Source organism: Bidens hawaiensis, unplaced genomic scaffold, assembly GCF_021521415.1.
Source record: "Bidens hawaiensis isolate Kalapana, Puna unplaced genomic scaffold, B.hawaiensis_p1.1 tig00025332_1, whole genome shotgun sequence".
Classification (NCBI taxonomy): Eukaryota; Viridiplantae; Streptophyta; class Magnoliopsida; order Asterales; family Asteraceae; genus Bidens; species Bidens hawaiensis.
This window is the reverse complement of record NW_027494036.1, coordinates 36,642-61,741: the sequence shown is the minus strand read 5'-3', so window position 1 is coordinate 61,741 and position 25,100 is coordinate 36,642. Positions and strand designations below refer to the sequence as shown.

The 25,100-nt window shown below is 34.2% G+C and overlaps 2 protein-coding genes across 3 annotated transcripts; both read left to right on the top strand.

Moving 5' to 3' along the window:
• The first annotated feature begins 2,713 nt into the window (after positions 1-2,713).
• On the top strand, positions 2,714-10,383 carry LOC143571289 (putative GTP diphosphokinase RSH1, chloroplastic). Of its 2 annotated transcripts, none has more exons than XM_077056752.1 (23): positions 2,714-2,893; positions 2,971-3,152; positions 3,932-4,111; positions 4,230-4,295; positions 4,387-4,479; positions 4,560-4,691; positions 4,780-4,875; positions 4,967-5,044; positions 5,130-5,201; positions 5,308-5,415; positions 5,514-5,611; positions 5,729-5,789; positions 5,882-6,001; positions 6,085-6,186; positions 6,293-6,454; positions 7,309-7,440; positions 7,533-7,619; positions 8,222-8,293; positions 8,373-8,459; positions 8,518-8,947; positions 9,012-9,073; positions 9,923-9,991; positions 10,080-10,383. In XM_077056752.1, the coding sequence occupies exons 1-23, from the start codon at positions 2,869-2,871 to the stop codon at positions 10,182-10,184; spliced, it is 2,619 nt and encodes an 872-aa protein (XP_076912867.1). In that variant the 5' UTR covers positions 2,714-2,868; the 3' UTR covers positions 10,185-10,383. The 2 variants fall into 2 exon arrangements, with proteins under 2 accessions (XP_076912867.1, XP_076912866.1); XM_077056751.1 differs by having other exon boundaries at positions 2,725-2,893; positions 2,971-3,146.
• Positions 10,384-22,194: 11,811 nt separating this feature from the next.
• LOC143571271 (large ribosomal subunit protein eL19y-like) lies at positions 22,195-24,899 on the top strand. The gene is made up of 5 exons (XM_077056741.1): positions 22,195-22,331; positions 23,885-24,007; positions 24,128-24,441; positions 24,533-24,597; positions 24,694-24,899. Exons 1-5 carry the CDS (start codon positions 22,220-22,222, stop codon positions 24,716-24,718), a joined length of 639 nt encoding a protein of 212 aa, XP_076912856.1. The 5' UTR covers positions 22,195-22,219; the 3' UTR covers positions 24,719-24,899.
• Positions 24,900-25,100: the final 201 nt, after the last annotated feature.

Sequence of the window (25,100 nt, the reverse complement as noted above, 5' to 3'; positions counted from 1 at the left end):
GTTTGCAATTAACCATTGAGATTTCCAAGTACATTTCTTATGATATTAATTTTTATATAGTAATCTATCAAATTAAAAAAATAAAAACTAAAAGGTCGGTAGACTAATAGATTAATGTGTTACTGAAATTAAAAAAAAAGTTCACGAGTATGATTTTGGGCACGAACACTAAAAATGCAAGATCAATAAGTATAATGAATATAATTATTATTTAAAATAAGATAGAAATTTAATTTCACTTCATCAGTTTTTCGAAAAATTAAAATAAAACTACAAACACTAACATTTAAGAAGAAAAAAAACACTCAAAATCAAAATAAGAACTTTTTACAAGGCTTAAACTTAAATTTGTCATGTTCAGCTTTAAATTTATTAAATGAGTCTTGTTTTGGTTAGCCCTTTTAAAGTTGACGTCAATTCTTTTAAATTCCAGTTTATTAAAAAAACATTCTAGTTATTTTATAAATATTTTGCAAAACCAACAACATTTTTATTATCGTTAAAGTGGTGATATTTATAGAAGTATAATATGATGTTAAATTTGTGTATGTCATATGGATACACAATATTGAAATAACATCATGTTACTATTAACACTATTGAAAGACTTGTTGATATGTTTAATTAATTAGCTTTTGTCTAGTAAAAGTAACAATACCCGAAGTTGTTGCTCAATGCAACTATCTTTGAAGGTTTATGACAAATGGATAGTATGCACTAAATGTTTTTCTTTATAATTCTTTCTTTTAAATGACAAATGAATCCTCTAAACAGGCTACTTGTGAAATTTATCAAATCGGGATACACTCGTTTTGGAACCGGGGAAAATCCACGCCTAAGGCCAATGCCAGTGAACACATGTCTGAAGGCATGACCGTGCGGTGAGGTAAAGCCTGTTTAGTTCAAAGATCGAACTAGTGATCGCCGTGTTCGTCTAGTCTCTCATCATCTCTAGATGTTGTCAAACTAAATGGCGGGAATAGGAATCAAACTTGGTTCACTTGAAACACCAAGTCTCTCCCTTACCACTCCACCGTCACTCACCAGCTATTGGCGTTTTTTATAATTCTATTTATGTGTTGAGAAATAGATCTAAAATTCTAAACGATTTGATGGTTGGCGGCTTGACTATTTGAAATTAGACTCTCAAATGGTTGGCGGCTTGAATATGGACTTATGGGTTCGGAAATAGGCATTCATGATAAGTACAAACTTTTAGATATTGTTGAGAAGACCTATTTTTTTAGGAGTCTTCATGAGTGATTGTGGAATCGATGATAATATGTTTAGACTCAAAGTTCCCATGCCATGCCCACTGCAAGGTTACTTTAGCATATTTTTTGTAATTTGGTTGACATTGTAGGCAATTATACCCATATCTCATGAGTTGTAATACCCAATCATCAAAGCCTCAATAGCTAACTTTCAACGATTAAGTTGGAAGAAAACCATTCAAAGGAAAACTGGATAAAAGTGTAAGGATAACAATGAAACAAGTGTCGGTAATCTTAGTTACGTACTTGACTGTGAAACATTGTCCCATATCTAATCTCACACAAGGTTATTTATTTTTTGTCTCGGATGGACCTACCATATGGGTAGATATGATAGGGGTCGGTCGTCCTTTGTGATTTTCTTTGTTAGTACATATGTGTTAAACTCCCTATAAACTCATGTAAATTTTGACATCGACTCCTGCAGAATTTCAAAAATAACAAAATGCCTCTTGTGGAATTTTTAGAACGATCCCATGAATTTCGTGAACGACCCTAATAAAATAAATTTAAATATTTATAATTATAATTACATAAATGCATATAAATAATTTATCCAAATATATTTGAGTTTAACACAAACAATTTTAATACGAATTTAAGTCCAAATGCTCAATCAATTTATACTCAAATTGCAAGCCTAAGTCCAAACTCTCAACCCAGTCTATTTTTTTATGTTATATTATATTTTGTTTGATAATCTTTTCTTCTATATGACTTGACTTGATCAGAACAGCCGAACTGGACAAAAAAAAATTTATATAGCGATATTCAACTAAGCAGCGAGCAAAAAAAATTCGACCCTTATGAAAAATTTTTATGAGCCCACCGCTATTATCTATTGGATATAAGATATGCCCGTTAGTTTGTTAAGCTACGAATTGAAATTCTCAAATACATTTGTTACTATTTTACTTTCTTTATAAATTTATTATCATTAGAATTAGTAATATAAAAACAAAAAGTCAAATTTATCAAATTACTTTATTACACAAACACAGGGTAAAAAATATTCATAGGTACTTTTTAAATTAAAAGTAAATATGTTTCAAGTAATCACATCAGATATCACCTAATAGGCTAATATCATACTCATTTTGTATATTTGAAATTTGAAATTTACCAGTCTGAGTTGAAACGACGTCTCCATCCCAGTATCCCGCCAAAGAGAGATGTGTTTGTAGACGGAATTAGGATAAACTCAAACCTGGACACGAAGCCGAATAAAGAAAGTTTAACATCTACAAATACCGTTAGTCTTGGTAATGGGCTGATAACAAAGAGGGAAAACAAACGGAATATCCGTTATCTTCACGTACTCTCTTACTTACTGGTCCGCCACGAATATTTCATTTCACCAACAACTATTTTTCAAAAACCACACATTTTTAAATAATATTATTCGCATAACACTAATTTGTGTGGCTTTCTTTCTTTCGCTAACCTCTATCTATCCATCCTCACATACATACATATATCTATCTATCGTTAATTCTCCCACCATAAACCCTACTTCTTTCACCTTCTGTTGATTGATAACTGATTCTGTTAGACTTCTGTCTGTTATGTTATGTTCCGATGCTGATTGTTAGTTATGGCTTCTGCTCCGTCGTTATCCGGTGCGTGTGTTTGTTTGATTTTGTTGATGTTTGATGTTAGTTAGGGTTTGATTGATGGTTTATGTGTAAAGTTGCAGTGTCAGTGGAATGTGTGAATGTATGTAGGCTTCCGAAAGCGGATGGAAGTGGACGGTATGATTGTAGTGTGGTTTCGTGTGCCTGGAAGGCACCGAGGGCTTTGACGGGCTGTTTAGCAACCACTGCGCATTCGTCTGGTTTGGTTAGTGGACAAATTGACGCCAATTGTCATTCGGTTCGTGTAATTCTCGCTTGCTCTGTAGTTTATTGTGTTTATTGTTTGTTTGTGGATTCAAATGTGTGGAATGTTTTAAGCTGATTGAGTTATCTAGTAGATAGACTTAGACTTAAGGTAGTTGATTCTGCTATTTGCTATTAGTAGAAGCTAGCACATTATTGTGACTGGTTACTTTGATTACTAGATGAATGAATGCAGGGATATCTTTGAGATTTTGAGTGCCCAAAAACTGGTCTTATGTAATTTTCTTTTCAGGTTTTTTGGCCCAATTAAACATAAACAGACTAATTGCTAAATTACTAGGCCCTTTTTTTAGATTTTTTTGGCGCAATTAAACAAAAACAGACTAATTGCTATATTACTAGGCCCTTTTTTTTCAGACTTTTTTGGCCCAATTTCACTTGCTAATGTTTTTAAAAAAAATTGCTATATGTATGTATGTGTGTGTGTGTGTATAATTAAAATGTTTGTGCCCCAACCGAGACGGTGCCCTAAACGCCTGACGAGCCTAGGATGGGGTCTGGGCCAGCCGTTTATGAATGCTAAAAATGATTAAAAAGATGAAATCATTCAAGACTTAAAAGAGTCATATGGATAAGTTGATAAGTGGAAGAGGGCAGTTTTAGCATCTATTTGATAAGTTGATACAACTGAGTGCATAAATGTTGGGATTAAAATGTGTTACCTGACAGCCATAAGTTTTTCTATATCTTATAAAAGTGGTACATTTTTTATAAATATGTACTGATGATATGTGTCATTCCACTTGATATTTATGCCAGAGATGTGAAGCTTCTGGAAAGAGATTATGGTTATCCTCTGAAACTTCAGACTTCATTCCTCCAAGAAAACTGTTAAAATCAAGTTTGCTTCATATTGGCTGTAGAAAATGGGTAGTTTCTTGTTCTTTGTCATCTTCCCAATCAGGGTATGATGAACTTTCACCTGAAATATTGTGGGAGGTATGTCACGTTGTTGTCTTGTCAGAGGTGCTTCTGATCAAAACTATATAATGATACACTAATAGTATGTAAAAGTGTAACTTAAACGGGCCACTGATGGTTTATTTTACTACTTCAGGATCTTAAAACTGATATCGCATACCTTACATCAAACGAGTTAGATTTAGTGCATGATGCTCTAAAAGTAAGTTCTTTGTAGTGTTTATGCATTTCTATCTATGAAGTAAATGTGAAAAATGCATTTATTTATAGTTTATTTTGATCGTTTTCTGTAGCTGGCCTTTGAGGCACATGATGGGCAAAAAAGACGCAGTGGAGAACCGTTTATTATTCACCCTGTTGAAGTCGCTCGAATTCTGGGGGAATTAGTGAGTTTGGCAATATTGTAAATCATTTTAATTAAAGTAATGCATTTAGTTTTATTAACTTCTAGTAATTATTTAAAAAGGAATTAGATTGGGAGTCAATAGCTGCTGGCTTATTACATGACACTGTTGAAGATACAAACGTTGTTACTTTTGAAAGAATAGAGAAGGAATTTGGTGTCACGGTTCGTCACATTGTTGAAGGAGAAACAAAGGTTCTCAATTTGAAACTTTTACATAATTTTTTTCTCAACATGTTGCATTTATGACACTTTAATTTATTCAATAATTTTATTGATTCAGGTTTCTAAACTTGGGAAGCTCAAGTGTAATAATGAACCCGTACAAGACGTTAAAGCACATGATCTTCGACAAATGTTTCTCGCTATGACAGAGGAGGTCATCTACTAATTTATATTTTTATTTTCATACTTTTTATTCAATTTGTCCGAATGTTAATTTCATCAGCCACTGAATGTTATATTCTCAGGTCCGGGTGATTATTGTGAAGTTAGCAGACAGATTACATAACATGCGAACTCTTTCACATATGCCTCTACATAAGCAGGTGGAGTAAATTTACATTAATTATCTGTTAATTTTTCATTTTTCTGTTGTTTTTAGATATTTTCAAAGTCTTTTTATGCATCCAGTCCAGCATTGCAATGGAGACCCTGCAAGTTTTTGCTCCTCTAGCAAAGCTACTGGGAATGTACCAAATTAAGGTATCTCATATTATTCCCACTTCTATACGGTTTCAATAGTTCCGTTAACTTTTGCTTTATATATGAACCTAAATATGGTCATTTTCTTTGTTTTTAAATCATGCAGTCTGAGCTTGAGAATTTGTCCTTCATGTACACAAATCCTCAAGATTATGGTAAAATCAAGAGACGGGTAGCAGAACTCTATAAAGACCATGAGAAAGAAATTGAAGAGGTACTTTATTTATTTTCTAGATTAAGTTTTTTAGCTCATGGGCAGACGTGCCTCACAATCAAACTATTTTGTTGCTTATATATTATTATCATGTTCAGGCAAGTAAATTACTTATTGAGAAGATTGAAGATGATCAGTTCTTAAACCTCGTGGCTATGAAAACTGAGGTTCAATCGGTATGTAAGGAACCTTACAGGTAATATTTCTCTTTTTCTTTATAATATTAATATACTATTGTAATGTGCCAAGAATAATTAAATAAAACTGTTTTAGAAGAGTTTTCTTTATTGATTTTGAGTTTCTTTATTTGCAGCATCTATAAGTCTGTACTCAAATCCAGAGGTTCAATCAATGAAGTTAACCAAATTGCACAGGTAATTAATCAAAGTTTCTTAATGATGGGCACAGAATTTATAATTACTTTTATTGTAACTTATTAACATGAACCTATGCATTTGTTTTACAGCTCCGCATTATTGTTAAACCGAAGCCTTGTGTTGGTGTTGCCCCTTTATGTAATGCACAACAGATATGCTACCATGTTCTTGGGCTAGTTCATGGGATCTGGACCCCTATACCTCGAACTGTGGGTATTTTAGTCATTTGGCAGTTCTGAAAGTTTATGTTCTTCTTTGTGTTACTGTTTACATTTACACCTTTTTTTCACAGATGAAAGACTACATTGCAACCCCAAAACCTAATGGTTATCAAAGTCTTCATACTACTGTAATTCCATTTCTTTACGAGAGTACATTTCGTCTCGAAGTTCAGGTAGGTTTTCAGTAAACCCTCTTTTCATATTATTATATTATATTATATTTTTCTAGTATTTGCTGTTACAAGTTTTACATGAAAAATGCTATAATATGTTTTGCAGATTAGAACTGAAGAGATGAACTTGATAGCAAATAGAGGCATTGCTGCTCATTACAGTGGGAAAGTTTTTGTTAATGACTTGATCAGACATACAGTGTCTTGCGAAGATAAAAATTTGAGAGGAAAAACAACCATTCTTAACAATGCAAATGTGGCACTTAGGGTAAGAAGGGTTTCGGTCCGAATGGGTAAAATCTTTACGGGTCTGTTTGACTAAAAACAATTTTGTCCCAAATTTATTTCTTTTAATGAATAATAAGTCTGCCAATTTTTATTACAAAGATTCTCGTATTTTAATAATAATCCAATTAGCATTATAAATACTGTTTTCATGGCTTTTTCCTGCTCGACATGTTTCATTTTAGCTATTTTTTCACAAAACTTGAGTCGAACTGTTTATACAGTTGATCAAAATTGGCACCTCTACTATTCTGATAGTAGGGTGGGTGTGTGGTGGTGGTTGGGGGGGGGATGCATGGGTCGTTTCGGAAACAAAAACTGAAAATTTGGATTTTTTAAAAACCGTTTGGTATAGTTTTTTTCGGTTTTCACAATGAGTTCGGTTCGATTTTGGGTTTTTTTTGTTTGCTACTTGTGCTTGAAATTTTTGGGCTGAAACTTTGGGCCTGTTTTTTTTATTTTTTTGTTAATTAATGATTAATTGATTATTACATATTTGAACCTAAATATGTGGGTTACGCTATTTATTTATTTTTTTTATAAATTACTTAGCATTCAATAATAAAATTTATAACCCATAAATTCAATAACAAAATTCGTTTTTTTACGGGTTTGTTTTGGTTATAAAAGTCAGTCTGATTTTCGGTACATGCAAAGCCGAAACTGAACGGGAGTTCCTTTTTTTTGAAGAAATCATATAAACAAACCTTTGGTTTTGGGTTGGGTTCGGTTATCTCTGTTCGTTTATGTCGGTTATTTTGGTTTCATGCACACTCCTATCCGGTAGGATGTGCATTAACTTTTTTATTGATCATTCATTAAACTCCTTTTTGTCAGATTGGTTGGTTGAATGCAATTAGAGAGTGGCAAGAGGAGTTTGTTGGTAATATGAGTTCAAGAGAATTTGTGGATACAGTCACCAAAGATCTTCTAGGTAGTCGTGTATTTGTATTTACACCAAGAGGAGAGGTAAAAAAAAATAAACGCCTGACATAATTTTTCCCTTTTCGAGTTCTCTTATAAATTGGTTTCTTATTGTATTTGTCTTCTTACTATGACAGATCAAAAATCTGCCCAAAGGAGCAACTGTCATTGACTATGCTTATATGATACACACTGAAATTGGAAACAAGATGGTAGCTGCAAAGGCAAGTCTAACGGCATTTTGACTGATGGAATATTTTTTCTTGAAAGTTTAATAATTAAGCTAGTAATTGAACCAAATGAACACGAATAGGACAAGTTCGTATTCGGTTGTTTAGCTTTAACCAAACGAGCATGAACAATTAAATGAATGGGGCTTTCTTTTCGTTTTTTAAGAAAAAAATGCATGTTCATACTCATTTGTTAATAGTATAGATGAATGGTTCACTTAGATAAACGAGCGGACATAATTGAACATAGATGAACAAACGTAGCCGAGTGAACACTAATTACAATTAAACATGAGCATCAATCTGCTGGGCCTAAAGAATAAATAAAACTAGACTAAGTTGTAGTTTTGTTGAGTATAGAAACAAACAAATCTAAACAAGCATAAGCTACCAGGCATAGTGAACGTATACGAACGAACATAAACGAGCGTGAATGAACTAACATAAACAAAAGCACAAGACGTGTGTTCATGTTCGTTCGTTTATTAAATAAATGAACAAAGATGAAGTCCTGCCGAACATTTCACGAAAGGTTCACTGAACGTTGGGTTCTTTTACATGCTTATCAATAATTGCTTGGTTTATATCATTTGCAGGTCAACGGCAATCTTGTTCCTCCTCTGCACGTGCTTGCAAATGCTGAAGTTGTGGAGATAGTAACCTATAATGTACTTTATATTAGATAAAATATAAGGTTTCATCTTTTATAATAATTTCCTAAAAATGTGGTTTTTTCATCATTACCAGGGATTATCAAGCAAATCTGCTTTCCAGAGGCACAAACAATGGCTACAACATGCCAAAACACGTAGCGCCAGACACAAAATTATGAAAGTAAGTTACTTAATTATCATTCTTTTATGTATGTTAGTTTAATTGGTGTTATGTTTAGTTTTTAAGGGAGCAAGCTGCACTATCTGCATCTGAAATAACCGCTGATTCAGTAAACGGATTTATTGCTGATACTGAAGACGATAGTGAAGTTGAAGACGTGTTGGATTATTCTAAAGGGACACAACATACATGGGAAAAGATATTAATGAATGTTATGGAAATGTCATCTTCAAAAATGGTGGATGAAGATCTTTTTTGGTTTAAAAATGGTAGTATTAAAGTCAGTAAAGTGAACCATATGCAACATGTGAGTTTAAAATCAAGCTCACATGAAGTTGAGTTTGGAAAATTGATGTATGCTAATATTCCTATGTATAAGGAAGTTTTACCAAGTTTAGAAAGCTGGCTTGATGGGAAAGTTTCATCATGGAGTAAACTTCAAGGACACTCCATCCAATGGTTATGCATCGCATGTATAGATCGAAAAGGTAAAAAGTTTATTTATTTATTTTTTTTACAATATGAATGTTCATAAATCTAACTGATGTGCAGGTATGATGGCTGATATCACCCTAGCGTTAGCAGATGCCGGCATTAGTATATGCTCATGTGCTGTAAGTATTTCATTTCTCTTATTTTTGTTTTATTATTTCAGGGTAAATTACAGTTTTCGTCCTTAAACTAAGTTAATAACATAAATCATTCTTTATGCTTATGTGTTGTAACAATTTGTGTCCTTTCCTCTAACAGACGATAATTCTTTCTGTTAACTCCAGTCATGTGCATTGACACGAGGGTTACTTTTGTCTTCTGAAGTAAAAAACTTAAAAAATAAAAAGTTATTAAGAAACTAAATACCTAAGTTTTTTTTATAAAAGAAATACTAAAAAGACCAAATACCCTCATGTGTAGTGCCATGACTGGAGGGAGTTAAAACCTGTCAAGAGGAAATTATGTAAATTGTTACATGATGTAAACATAAAAGTTGATTTCTGTTATTTCCTTAGTTTGAGGTCTGAAAAGTGAAATATTTTATAAACCTAAAAAAAATAGCAGAAATCACCTTTCATTCTTATATGCTGCAACAATTTACGTTCTTTCCTCTAACGGACGCTAATTATTCTGTTAACTTCAGTCATGTGCATCGCACATGAGCGTATTTTGGCCTTTTTAGTCTTTCTAATAAAAAAAAACTAAAGTATTTAATTTCTTGATAACTTTCTAATTTTAAGTGTTTTTTTTGTTACAAAGACCAAAATACCTCAAGTGCAGTGCACATGATTGGAGTTAAAGAAAACAAACACCCGTTAGAGGAAAGAGCATAAAATTATTACAACATATGAACATGAGGATGATTAATGTCATTTCCTTGATTTAAGAACGAAAAGTGTAATTTGCTTTATAAATAAAGAACGAAACTGCAATTTACTCACATTTATTTAATCTTCCTGTTTATTGAACAGGCCGAGGTTGACAGAGGAAGAGGAATGGCTGTAATTCTTTTTCATGTTGAAGCAAGCTTGGACAATCTGGTATGTATCAAGAACATTATTACATTATTAGTAGTTTATAACTTAACTGTTTTTTTATAAAATATTAAATGTGTGTTTTGGTGGTTAGGTGAGCGCATGTTCAAGGGTTGACATTGTCCTTGGTGTGTTAGGATGGTCCACAGGGTGTAGTTGGCCTAGTTTAGGCGAAAATCAACACATACGCGAATGTTAATTACTGATCGCGAACAGATGCAGGGTAACAAGTTTTGTCGGTTCAGAATAAACACAATTCTTTTTCTCGGGTTTCTGTAGTTATATACACATATATACATTTGTTGCACAATGATAATGAAATAATGTAGTAGATGGAAGGGGGGAGTGTATATAGAAGAGAATAGTATAGGTGTAAATGTATTTTTAAGGATTAAATAGTGAGATATTTACATTTTACACAGCTTTGAGATTTCATTTACCACCATGTGCATTGTATTGCTGTGATACAATAAATATTCAAGTAAAATTGTGTTTTTCCTCCCTGTTATCTTCGGTCTGGTTTCGGTTTACAAGAATAAAAACCCTACTCATGGTTGGTTTGGCTCACGGTTTAACCTAAAACCATATCGTGAACATCATACATCAATATCGGTAATTAATTCCCTAAGGCTATGTGTTATGGTTCATTTTGCTCATTCTCTATTATTTGTCACGTAAACTTTTCCTCTATCATTCATTCCCACCATTCAACTCATTTTCCACCATCCCATTTTATTTAATAACAAAAAGGAATAAAAAGAATATGAAAAAAAACAAAAAACAAAAAAAAGCTTATTATCCAATGGCCTGCATGACCACCCTCATTGGCACTTTGTCACTAGTGACTAGGCGTTCTCTGTCCATCACTAGTGAGATTTCCAGCCATGTAGGACCATTCCGTGACTCCGTGAGCTTGCCTCAACCATTGGGCGTGGTCTAAGGCTAGTGGGTATGGTTCATTTGAACCATTCCCCCTCATTCGTCACGTATGCGAGACATCAACTTTGTCTCCCTTCTTCATCACCCCTTCAACTAGGGGTATGGATCATTCCCTTCATTCTCAGTCATTCTTCACCATTTCATTGTTTAATATTATAAACAATTGTAAAAGAAAAAAAATATATATGAATAGCCAATGATGTGCGTGACCACCATCAGTGGCCTCACATCACTAGTGAAATGAGATAGGAGGGAGTGATGTTCACTGGCCTTATTTGAATGAGGAGCGTGCCAAATCGGATCAGTGGGGGTGCTCACTGATCCATACCCTTTTACCAAAGGATATATCAACTAATCAAAAGCAATAATAATTAAAAAATAGTGCCTTTAAAATTAGCTTGTGCTGTGCCTCGCCTGTCGTGTCTTAAAACCCAGTGATTGGCAATAAATGCCCTGAACTTTTAATTGAATGCAACATTTAAAAAACGTAACAACCTCATTTTTAATGCACATTTAAGTTTATCCGCATGCTTATAAAAGTAATGCATGTATTGTATAAAGTTTGAGCAAATGAAATATTTCGTTTGAGCATTGCTAGAAAGTTGCTTCTGCTAGCAGACGAAGCACCGATCTCGCATCTGAGTACAACTCAAATAGTTGACAGCCCCCTTCAATCGGTTCCACCTTCTATGTTAAGGGCCTTCTAAAAACATTCAATGTTCTTTTGATTTTGAAATGCATATTTATTTGTTAGTACTCACCTACTCATGCTTTTAGAGACAATGGCTACAAATCTCATCCGAGTTACCTTGTAATTTTCACCTATTTTTTAGACCTAACAAGGATGAGGTATATAAGGATTTGTAGAGCAAACTTTCAATGGCGTCTTATGAAACATTATCAATTCTATTGAGCTCTCGATGACGTTTTTCTGAGCTTTAAAAATGTGAGTTATATTTCTTCCTTTTTCTTTCTCTTAACACATGTTTAAATATTTCACTGAAGCGATTAAGAGAAGTACATTGATCGAAGCGATAAGCTTCAAAAAAAAATATAATGGTTGTTTGTGATTCTAGCATGTGCTTTATATTTGTATGGGCCTTCTTTTTCTTTCTCTTAACACATGTTTAAATCTTCCATTGAAGCGATCAAGTAAAGTACAATTGTCGAAAGGGATATGCTACATAAAATATAATGGATGTTTGTGATTTTAGCATGTGCTTTACATTTGTATAGACCGGATGAGAGGAGACTGCGTATGACACAAGATTTTTCAACAAACCCTTTCAAGACGTAAGCTACATTTTCCACATCCAAGGTGGTTAATTTAATTTTTGAGTAATCCAATGTTTATGTTTTTCATACTTGTTTGCAACGAATAACAACTCTTTGTTTTATTTGCAGATAAATCTTATGCTGTTGATGCCAGATACCCAAATTCTGAAGGGTATCTTGCTTCATACAAAGGTACAAACATTCGTTGTCATATACCTGATTTTCAACGTGGACAGACTAGTGTCATACGTGCTCCTTGTGGACCGAAAGAGACATTTAACTATTATCACTCTTCATTGTGAAATATCATTGAACGAACTTTTGGAGTGTAGAAGGCTATGTGGGCACTATCGAAAGATATGCTTGTTAATTACAAGTATGGGTACCAAGTGTGTATTGTGATAGCATTAATGACCATCCTCAACTATATTAGAAGGTTGGCAGGTTTGATGAAGCATTTAACGGGGTACAACAAAAATCCTACAATCCCACAGAAAGTGGCACTAGTAATGAAGTGCATGAAGAAGGTCCAAGCACACGTTGTATGAATAATGATGATTTGTGTACGACAGCGATGCAAGATATAATGGATTCGCGTGGATTCATTGATAGTCTGTGAAGAAGTGCAACGGATTTTTGCTTTTATGCTTTATTTTCTTTGTTGCATTATTAGCATTGTCTTTGGGTATCTATCGGATTTTGAAAAAAAAAAATATATTCAGGGGGTGTTTGGGATTGCTTATTTTATGCAACTTATAACTTATTTACTTTTGAAAAAGTTAAAAGGTGTTTGGAAATGTGGCTTATTGTGAGAGGATAAGTTAATAAGTTACAATATTGTAACTTATTAACTTATCCCAAAAGTTATAAGGAGGTAAAATTAGGAATCCCAAACACCCCTTTGTTGGAAGTAATTTCGGACTCAAGTTACAAGTCGGTGAACTTGAAAGATTAATATTGACAAGACGGTCATAGTTGGTTATGTTTCCTAGTCAAACCATGTTTCCTAATTGTTATGTAATTATAATAGGTAATGTCTTAGATAACAAGTTAGGTTAGTGTATATAAACCAAGTCATGGTTAGACATTATAGAATACACGAGTGAGATGCAACGGAGTTAGGGTTCATCTAGAGACACACAACGATATGTAACCGAGTTAGGGTTCATCTGGATGCAACCAAGTTTGGGTTCATCAAGTGTCAAACCGAGTTAGGGTTTGAGAGTTGTAATAAGTTTTTTGAGTAATATTTTCTAATTAATATAAACAAGAGTTATTCGTTTAGTTCGTGTTTAATTATCGATCCGGGACTTGACCCATAATCAAGATATTAAGTTATTACCCATTAGTAAGCCAATTATATAATACAATTAAGAAGTTATTGGGCTACTTTGCGGCACCTTATTGGTCATTTTTGGTTTGTTTTAGTTTTGGTCGGTAACAAACTTAACGAAAACCGACCGAATGTCAATTTTGTTTTTTGCTTTGTTTTTGAGTTCCGATACTGTAACGAATGTGACGAAAACAACCGAATTTGAGTATACTTAACTCGTTTTGCTTTAGTTTTGGTAGCGTAACAAACGTAAAGAAAACCGACTGAATGCTGATTTTGTTTTGTTTTTGTTTTTTTTTTCTTTTTACTTCAGGTACCGCAACGAATGTGACATAAACCAAAACCAACCGAATTTGTGTAGACTTACCGCCTTAACGTCCGGGATTGACAAAGATCGAGTTTTACCGCCGACGCACCCTATTGGTCCATCATAAATTTATTATTATCGTTTTTTATTTTGGTTTTAGTTCCGGTACGATAACATATATAACCGAAATCAACCGAATTCGCGTCGTCTTACCGTCTCTACACTTGCGACCGACAACGCTTGGGTTTTACCATTGCATGTGTTTTACATTGCGCCGGGTAAAACACTAGTTAAACTATAAACTTCCTTCACAACTTCAAAGCTTTAGCTTGATTTGGTTGGTAAAGGCCCCTCAAATTTCTTTGATCTCTCTTTTATAAAGTAATTATGTAAAGGCCCTAAAATTTTTTATTTAACTCGACAACATGAGATCTGATTTATATGGAAGTTATTTGCTTTCCTTCTTTTACCCTGTGTTTCCAAGTTTTATTTAACAAGAGAAAAAAAGGAAATAAAACTAGAAGGGAAAATAAAGGAAAGAAAAAAATGTGATTTTATTGTCTGTTCCCGAGTTTAATGAAAAGTGAAGGAAAAGAAAGAAAATGAAACGCTAATGTTGTTTTCACTATTATACCCTTTAAAGGAAACTAAATTATTTTAAGTAAATAAATATGTGTAATTTTAAGCATATCATTAATCTATTATTATTTCTTAATATTTTGTGGGCCCATTATTTAGCAGTGTTAGGTTATAATAGGAAGTATAGTTTTGTAGGAATGATAAGAAGTAATCTTGTTCATTGATTTTGAACATGAAGGGATGAGATTAGTTTAGATGGAAATCATGTGTGAACATAAGAGAAATGGCATAAAAGGAATACAACACATCTCCACATGCAAGATACATGTCAAATTCCCCCATCATTTTAAAACGTCCATGACTTATTTTTTACGACGTTTTTATTGAAAACAAATTCATCATAATAACGAGTGTCTTTTTATTTTTTATATGAGTACCATATTGTTATATAAAAATAAAAAAAAAAATAATGGGTTTTTTATGTATTGTGTTTTACCAAAATTATGTTATATAATTGTATTTATCATTATGTTTTTTTTTCTCATTGTGTTTTTTTTTTCATTGTGTTTTTTACATTGTGCCATACAATTGTGTTTTTTATTGTGTTTTTATCATTATGTTTTTTTTTTCATAGTGTTTTTTTCTCATTGTGTTTTTTAAATTGTGTTTTTCATAGTGTTTTCCATTGTGTTTTTTTCGGCGGCCGTTTTCCGATGACTTTTTTTTCGGCGACTTTTCGGCGATTTTTCTCGAGTATTGTTTTCCGGTGACTTTCCGACAACTTTTCCGGTGAAATTTTCTGGCGAAATTTCTATAGACTTTTCCGACGAGGTGACGGTTGTGGTGGTGCTGGGAGGTGGAGTGGTGGTGGTTGTAGGAGATGAGTGAAGATATAAGTGGGTTTTATATAAATGGGTTTTTCAAATTAATTTAAGTGGGTTTTGAGATTAAAGTAAGTGGATTTTGATATTAAAGTGTTAAGACTAAAATACCCCAATTCTTAGCATTCTTAGAAAAATCAAATTTCTTATTTGAACCTAACTCTCATTTAACATATTATTTTGACTTCTATTTAAAGGCATTTTGATCATTTTACAAGCACAGTTACTTGAAAAAGTTAACTTCCTTAAATGTTATGGAACTTTTTTGTGTTACACTTGGACTAAACATGTAGTTACTCATACTTAAGGATCCAGCCCGAGAAAATGACATACTACTGTCTACTGGGAGCCTATAGGTGGTAATGTGAATGAGATGGGCTGGATTGGGTCATTGATAAGATTGTCAGAATAGGTATGGGTTAAAATGAGTATGAGTCAGAATGGGTTTTTTATTTTATTTTATTTTCTTTTTTTCTAAATGTTAGAATGGGTTAAGGTCAACATGGGTTAAGTTAGCCCATCTGGACCCAAATAAACATTAAAATACAACAGGGTTTCAAAAACCTCTAAAAAATTCAAAAAAATTAATATAAAAATTATAACTCAAAATATAAATAAAAAACGTAAAAAGTAAAACAACCAAAATGTTTCTCCCATTATCCTCGTTCATTAAAAAAAATGGTTATGTCTTGGTTTAGGTTTGGTTTTTCCGGTTTTTTCTGTCCGGTTTTGATTTTTTTTTTTCGTTTTGGTCAGTATCTCGGTATCAGTTTATTTTCAGTTTCGATGTTTTCGCTTTCTATTCAGTTTTGATTTTTTTGATTTCTGTTCAGTTTCAATAAATTAAGATTGTGGGCTTTGTTTTGAAATAAGATAAGATGAAGCTTGTTTTAGTTTATTTTAACCCGTAACCAAAAGTCACTAGCATTTTTCCAACCATCTTGACCTTTTTGAAAAATTCTTTTGATCCATCCTCATTATTTTGAATTTTAAAAGTTATCCATATTAACCCAAAACAACGCATTTGGGTTTGTTTTGTCACCCCTGGTTGGGACCTTTCGTGTAGTTAGCTTCAGATTTTAACACAAGCATGCTTAAATGAGTTTTTAATTTTTATCACCTATTTGTAGAACAAATGATATGGATTGATGATTTGTTACGTCAAATATTGACTCATCACAAAACAAACAACATAACGAAGAAATCAACAATACAACAATGAATTGCAATGGTAAAAAAATAAAACAAAAAAGATTAAAAACTTTGTTGGTGGACGATATAATTGATCTAGTAACCTTCTTTGGGTAGTGACTCAGGCCCCGGATTGTATATAAACGGCCCTACCGATGACAAACAATATCCATTGTTGGTTAGATGACGAGAAAATGTAACACGAACACCGGTAATTCCTCCGTTTGTATCTTCCGGAACCATGCAACTCGTCCATGGCGAGTTTTCAAGGAAAGCCTTGCACTCTGTGATTTCCCATAGATCGTCCTTTACAAGCGTTGATGATGGTATTTTAGTCAAAAAGTAACCCTTTTCGTCTGCTGGACAACTCGAGAATGAAAATGACGCGGATTCATATCCGTTCTTGTGTACTGCCAAACAAGTCACTCTTGCTGTCGCTCCTGTAAAATTTTTAATACTTTAGTTTCTTGAATATACTTATTTACAATTTGATTTTATATAGATTAATATATGCTTAGTTAAAATATGATTTTATATAAACTAGTATATTACATAAAACTTACCTTGGATTGGGAGGAGTTTGGAACCATATTTACAATAAATAAGACCTTGAACGGCTATGTTCTTCGGGTGCTCTGGCACCTTGGGTACCAACGGCGTTTTGCTGATTGGTACCTTAGGATAGTTTTTCTCATAGCTTTCTTGGTCCGGTTTTGGTATCAAGGGTATTGTTGGCAACTTAGGACCGGTCTTCTCATAAGGCCCGTGCTCCTCTTTTGGTATCACGGGCTTTGTTGGTAACTTAGGCTTGGGCTCCTTGTATGCTCCATGCTCTTCCTTTGGTATCACGGGCTTTGTTGGTAACTTAGGCTTGGGCTCCTCGTATGCTCCATGCTCTTCCTTTGGTATCACGGGCTTTGTTGGTAACTTTGGACTGGGTTTTCCATAATCCTGTGATTTTCCATATTCGCTATCAGCTGAAACAAGTATCGTAATCACCGACAAAAAAAGAACAAGCAAACCAAATCTCGTAGCATATGATTCCATCTTTGTTGCTATAGATGGAGTTGTATAAATGAGAAAAAATGTCGGGTATGTTATAGGGACTATATATCCTGCTACTCTATTTATAGATATCAATCAATCAATCAATCAATCATACCCAGTAAAATCCCACCGACAGCAGAGCTATAGGTAGGGTCTGGGGAGGGTGGGATGTAGGCACACCGTACCTCTATCCAAAGGAATAAAGAGGTGGCTTCCAGAGAGACCCTCGGCTCTAAGAACATGTGTATGAAAAAAAAAAAAAAAAAAAAAAAAAAAAAAAAAAAGTTTAACAGTTATATAAAAAAAAACTACTACTAGTTATAATAATATTAATAATAAGGTCGCAGTTTAACCGCAATATAAAAGCTAATAATAATAATAATAAAATATGTAAGGGAAATACCATTATGGTAAGATATTTGAATGTTTAATTTTTTTATTTTAATGTTTTTTCAATTAATATTTAAGATTGTGTCCATGACTTGGGAGATGCAAGATAGTGGGATTACTTGTTAGCACGATGCTATAATTGACTAATGGCCATAACGTGGTCATCCCTTTGTGTTAGAACCGGCCCAACAAACCTCTAGCCGCGTAAGTACATGGATAATAATAACAAGCTAGTCCCACGGTCGCTTGTATCAACAATTTTGCTTAAATCTATATAACAAGATTAGAAAATGTATTAAAAATATAAAAAGAAAACCTCTAATAAACAAAAATAACAAACAAACATTAACGAACACACTTTCGTGCAATTAGTTTGTCGAACGTTTGATTCGTTTACAACCCTAACAAGAGGCATGCCTCCATCTTAACTAAAAGCATTCGATCTTAAAATCTCGTTGAAAAACACCTATTTAGCTATTCTCTCAAAATATATCGTGCAATAACTATAACAAGTGTGAGCCACGCTTCTAGTAACCATCAGTCTACCTAGCAATGGACAACCAATCGTCTATTCCATATATTATAACATCAATATCACATTCATATGGTCGACCAAACTATTATGTAGAGAACTGTTACATAAAATGACAAATTTTTTTAATATGAAAAAAATATATAATATACAATCGAGAACTTTACTTTATTTAGCTAAATATTTTTAATTAAAAAGGATGCTTTCTATTAAAAAAAGGCGATAATAATAATGATAACTAGGTGTTAAAACCAGCCGCGTCGCGCCGACACAACGACGCGAATCAGTTGGTATCACTGACGTTAATTACGGTCACGACCTCCCCCCCCCCCCCAAATAAATTAGTAAATGCCGAAAATAATATTGGCACTCTTATAGCTTATAACAAAAAAAACATATTAAAAAAGATGTGTTTTCGGTTGGTAAAACATGCTTGTTGTGGATGCGAGTCATTGTGAATTCAGTATCCATTAGGTTCGTGATGGTATTGTAATTAAAGTTAAAAATACATTCGTCAACGCCCAATACGAAAAATTAACATATTTAAAAAAATTAAATTGGAAACGCCGCCATACTAAACCCAAAAAGTAAATTCTTCTTCAGTTGGTATTGCCCCCTCGTTGGGGCTGCAAGTCGTCGCAAACTTGGTTGGTATCAGTTAGGTTCATGATGATAACTAACTAAAGCCAAAAATACATTCATCAACAGTCAAAGATAAAAAATTAACGTATTTAAAATGATTAAATAGGAAACAGTACCAAAACTAGATCAAAAAAAGAAATTCGCTAATATCCAATTGAGGATTCGACTGGTTTTCGTTAGATTCGTTCGTTACGCTACCAAATCCAGTGATGGTTACTAGTGGCGTTGCTCACACTTGTTCTAGTTATTGCACGATATATTTTGAGAGAATGGCTGAATAGGTGTTTTTAAATGAGATTTTAAGATCGAATGCTTTTAGTTAAGATGGGGGCATGCCTCTTGTTAGGGTTGTAACCAAATCAAAAGTTCGACAAACTAAATACACGAAAATGTGTTCGTTAATGTTTGTTTGTTATACTGTTTATTAGATGTTTTAGTTAGATTCTTCGGTTGGTATTGCCCCCAACGGTAATCATATGAAATACAAAATCAAATAAAAAATAAAAAAAATATAAAAAACAAATAAAGAAATCGAAAAATGAAAAAGAGATGTTAGCGGCATAATACATCGTACAAATAATAACAAAATGACAACTTAATTATAGTACTGCTCATAATGATAATAGTAGTAATGATAATGATAATGATAATAAAATAACGAGATTTGCAAATTAAATATTTCTTTTGTTCATTTATAAGCATTTTATAAGAGCGTTGTAGTGTGACATCCTTGGATGTTTAATGAACAACTATATCGACATATTGTCTAGCTTACTTATAATCATGGATCACTGATTTCTCTTGCAATAGTTTTATCAACGGATGACTCCAAATCTGGCAAGTCGGTACCGAGAAATATAAACACTTGTAAGTTCTGACACGTACACATCTTTCTTTTACCGCTGAGAAACTTTTGAAAGATGTGCATGCATGAGTATAAAAGAACCCACAGGTTTCCCGAGTAAATGTGATGTTCAACTTTTAGCCCATCCCAACAACCACTCTAGCTTTAAATCATAGTTTTAATAATTTATTATCAACATGGTTATATGAGTTTTTACGATGAAATATTTAACAAAAAAATATGGACTTATGAGTCATTGCCATCAATATCAATTCAGCACAAAATAAATAACATATCATGCATGCATGAAGAAATGAATAATCAATCACACAGGTTTACGATTGTTAAAACAAAAAGAAAAGATAATGAAAAATAAGACTTCTTTGGATGATGATAGAATTAATCAACGAGACTAGTAACCTTCTTTGGGTAGTGACTCATGTCCCGGATTGTATATAAACGGGCCTACCGATGACAAACAATATCCATTGTTGTTGAGATGACGAGAAAATGTAACACGAGCACCAGTAATTCCTCCATTGGTATCTTCCGGAACCTTGCAGCTCGGCCATGGCGAGTTTTCAAGGAATGCCTTGCACTCTGTGATCTCCCATAAATCGTCTTTTACAAGCTTTGATGATGGTATTTTGGCCAAGAAGTAACCCTTGTCGTTTGCTGGACAACTCGAGAAAGAAAACGGGGCGGATTCATATCCGTTCTTGTGCACTGCCAAACAAGTCACTCTTGCAATCGCTCCTGTAAAATTTTTAATGCTTTAGCGTGTTGAATATACATATTTACAATATGATTTTATATAAACTCATACATGTATGTTTATAATATGATTTTATATAAATAAACTAGTTTTACATAAAACTTACCTTGAAGTGGGAGGAGTTTGGAACCGTGTTTACAATAAATAAGACCTTGAACTGCTATGTTCTTCGGGTGCTCAGGCAGCTTGGGTAAAACCGGCTTTTTGGTCATCGGTACCTTAGGATAGTTTTTCTCATAACTTTCATGGTCTGGTTTTGGTATCACGGGTTTTGTTGACAACTTAGGACCCGTCTTTTCATAGGGTCCGTGCTCCTCTTTTGGTACCAAGGGCTTTGTTGGTACTTTTGGCTTGGGCTTCTCGTACGCCACATGCTCCTCTTTTGGTATCACGGGCTTTGTTGGTACATTAGGATCGATCTTCTTGTAACCCACATGTTCCTCTTTTGGTGCTGGTATCACGGGCTTTGTTGGCAACTTAGGATTGGGTTTTTCATAACCCGTTTGCTCTTTTGGGGTAGCGGGTTTTTGTGGAACATATCCCTCTGGCTGTGATTTTCCATAACCACCGTCAGCCGAAGCAAAGACAACAATCACCGACAACAAAACAACAATCAAAGCGAATCGCTTAGCACTTGATTCCATCTTTATGGTTATAGATGGAGATTTCTAAATAAGCAACAATATAAGTTGTGTTGTAGAAGCCTTACCTTGTCACCCTATTTATACATATGTTTTCTATAATATAATATTCTTTAATGATTTGTTTAAAATATCTAAATGATTGTGGAGATGGTGGATAACTTGTAAGCACGACCCTATATTTGACCAATGGCTATAACGTGGTCACCCCGTACAAATTGTTAGTGTTTTAAAAACGGGTTTGTACCGGTCCGTTGAACACCTAAACCGGAAATATCGGGTTTCATACAGTAGGCCGGTATTTTGAGCCAGATGTTTTTGGACGAATTTCTAGAACATTGAACCGGCGGTTTTTTCTAAAATAGTGGTTTGAACCGGCAAAACGGTTTTAAGCTTAAGAGATTTCTGATATTTCGCGGCTCATATTTTTTAAAAATTACTTTGTAAAACAGGTAAACTGAGAACGTTGATTGTGAACTCGATGCATACGTTTATTTTAAAAAACTTTATTTGAAAATCGAGTGCTTTTGTATTATATTTTGAGTTGAAACTACATTTATATGAAATTACAATAAAACTATTCAAGTTAGCCTCCTGATACGACCCGACTATACCTTAATTTAGCCAAATCGGATACGAAAAAAACCGGTTTTTAAAACATTACAAAATTGTACAAATTTGGCCCATTTGGTTGTTATATTGGGCTTATAATATAAAATACTAGAAGCCCATAAAAAGCAAGTCCAGACACATATGTAAACCCTAGAGAGAGAGTGTAATGATATAAAAAGTTATCAGTCCTTAAGCCACCATAACAACCCTGTGTTGTGTGGTGTGGGTTTTGCTTAAGAGAAGCAGATGGTGTCGCTTAAGCTGCAGAAGAGGCTTGCCGCCAGTGTCCTCAAGTGCGGCAGAGGCAAGGTTTGGTTAGATCCTAATGAAGGCAATGAGATTTCCATGGCCAATTCACGTACGTAATCATTACTTGTTGTTAGTGTCTTAATTCATATAGCTCTGTGAAGAGGTATGCACCCGTCTTAACATCGAGCGAGGCGGGTCAACCCACAAGATATAAACAAGAGGCTTGAAATCAGGATGTCATGAAGACGCAAAGCCAAAACCTATGCGCGTGGCGCATATCACATATGCTCACGCATCACATATGCTCACGCATATCGCATATGCTCACGCATATCACATATGCTTACGCATCACATATGCTTACGCATATCACATCTGCGCGTGGCGCATCTGCGCGTGGCGCATATCACATATGCTCGCGCATATCACATGCTCACGCATATCACATCTGCGCATGAAACATCTGCGGGTGAGAATAAAGAGAAGACCTCGCGCATCCCCAGGATAGGCGCATATCACACATGCACACAATCAACCAGTCCTTATCCAAATCAGGATAAGGACAACCATGATTGTGCTCATCAGACAACCTTCCAGAAGGTATCCTTTAAGGAATAAAGAATATGCTGATGTTGACAGCTGCCAATGAAGGGTGGACAACTCAGCAAAGCCCATGTGCTACCACGTGATTGCACATGGGTCAGGTGAAATACCTTGGTCAGAGAATAATCAATGAAAAAGCACCAGGTGTCCTAAGGACACGTGGCGCGAAGCAATAGGAGGAGGCCAAAAAGGCCCTAATTGGGTCTGAGCCCAATCATTGGAAACCCTAATACTATAAATACCACACCACCTCCACAGTGGGAGGTAAGCAAGAAAATATATTCTAAGTTCTTACTCACTTTCACATTCTTATCATCTTCTCCTACAATATCTTATTCTCACACCGGAGGGTTACCTCAAAGAGGACCCCTCTGTCCCTTTCTGAGGGGTAAGTTCACGGTGCTGCTCATTTTGTAGGTGGAAGAACTCATATTCCGGAAAACCATCGGTGATACAGCACACTGATACCCGAAGAACGTTGATCGTATATAAGTAAGTCGATCCACGTTTCTTCACTCTGAAAGCTGGATTGAATATTTGGTTTTGATAATTTTTGTGCGTCTGGATTGTTAAGTTATGGATCCAACTGGTTTAGTGTTTAATTTGATTATTAGGACAGTTTATTTGAGTTTTGAGCTTTTTATGGATTAAATGTTGACTTTAGAATTTAGAATGTTATTGAATTTGATGATCTGAGTTTAGTTTAAATAAAATGATAATCAAATGCTAAAGTTGAAACACAAAAGCCAGATACCTTGGTGAAAGGTGAAACAGTTAGGTGTATTGTGTGAGGTGTTTTTAAATGCTGAATTATTAGCTTGTTGTGATTTGTTAAAAATGACAATATTTGCTATATGTCAAACTCTTAATTTTGTGATTATTTGGTGATTACTCTTTAATGTTTGTGGTAAACTGGGCTTATGTCTATTTAGATTCACATTTTTTATGCATCTTTTATTTGATTGATTATGAAATTTTTTTAAACACATGTCATCTATTTTTAAGTTTATTTAAGTATAAAAGTTCTCATTTTTTTTGTTTTCTGCTTGAGTTTTTCAGGTCAAAACATCCGGAAGCTGGTCAAGGATGGATTTATTATCAGGAAGCCCACCAAGATTCACTCAAGATCCCGTGCACGTCGCATGAAGGAAGCCAAAAGGAAGGGACGTCACTCAGGATATGGTATTTCACCGTTTTTATGAATGATACATATCGTATGGAGTCAACGTTCAATATTCATTAGAAACAATTTTAGTTTTGTTGATTGGTAATATAATAATGGTTCTGTTTAATGGAATTTAGGTAAACGTAAGGGTACAAGAGAGGCAAGGTTGCCAACAAAGATATTATGGATGAGGAGAATGCGGGTGTTGAGGCGATTGCTCCGTAAGTATCGGGAGGCGAAGAAGATCGACAAGCATATGTATCATGATATGTACATGAAGGTCAAGGGTAACGTTTTTAAAAATAAGCGCGTGCTCATGGAAAGCATTCACAAGTCAAAGGCTGAGAAGGCCCGTGAAAAGACGCTCTCTGACCAGTTTGAAGCCAAGCGAGCCAAAAACAAGGCTAGCCGTGAAAGGAAGTTAGCACGAAGAGAAGAACGTTTGGCTCAGGTAATATAAAGTTTCACAATGTAATCCAAACATAAATTTTTTACTTTTAACTATTTGTGATTTTGTGACACTTGCTTTTGATTTTATATAGGGCCCGCAAGAGAGAGCCCCGGCAGCAGCCCCGGTGGCGGCACCAGCAGCATCACAGCCAGCACAGTGAGTGCTGAATTTAAAATCTAAATGTTTGTTTTTTGATGCTTTTAGCGTTGGATGAATGGTTTTGTGACATTTTTGTGTTTGTGTTTTTGACAGGGCATCAAAGAAATCCAAGAAGTGAGGTTTGTATGTTGTGAGGTGAAGAATATGTTGATGCTTTATTTAGTCAATGCAGTTTAGTTTTTTGACATGTTCGTCTTTCATCGTTTTTTATAAAACAGTTTTTAATAAACTTATGTTGATACTTGATTACTCATTTGCTTGTTTGTTGTTGGTTATACTACTTGTAGCTTTTGTACTAGTTTTTGGTCTTGTTTGATTTTTCTTGATAATTAAACTATGACCGAAAGCTTTCTAAAGAAAGTTAACCATATAAAGCTATACTATAAGTCGATTAAGTATATGTTATTCCAAACATAACATAACCATCAGAAACAAAACCATTCATAACATCCTGCTACCAAACAACTATTTTCAACTTTTTAGTTCAATTTTTTTATAAC

Bases quoted from the DNA above. Each gene is read 5' to 3' on its own strand.
- LOC143571271 (XM_077056741.1), top strand. From the start codon at position 22,220: ATGGTGTCGCTTAAGCTGCAGAAGAGGCTTGCCGCCAGTGTCCTCAAG. The intron at 24,008-24,127 runs GTATTTCACCGT...AATGGAATTTAG, and splicing joins GGGACGTCACTCAGGATATG to GTAAACGTAAGGGTACAAGA. The intron at 24,598-24,693 runs GTGAGTGCTGAA...TGTTTTTGACAG, and splicing joins GCAGCATCACAGCCAGCACA to GGCATCAAAGAAATCCAAGA.
- LOC143571289 (XM_077056752.1), top strand. From the start codon at position 2,869: ATGGCTTCTGCTCCGTCGTTATCCG. The intron at 4,296-4,386 runs GTAAGTTCTTTG...CGTTTTCTGTAG, and splicing joins TAGTGCATGATGCTCTAAAA to CTGGCCTTTGAGGCACATGA. The intron at 8,460-8,517 runs GTAAGTTACTTA...TGTTATGTTTAG, and splicing joins CCAGACACAAAATTATGAAA to TTTTTAAGGGAGCAAGCTGC.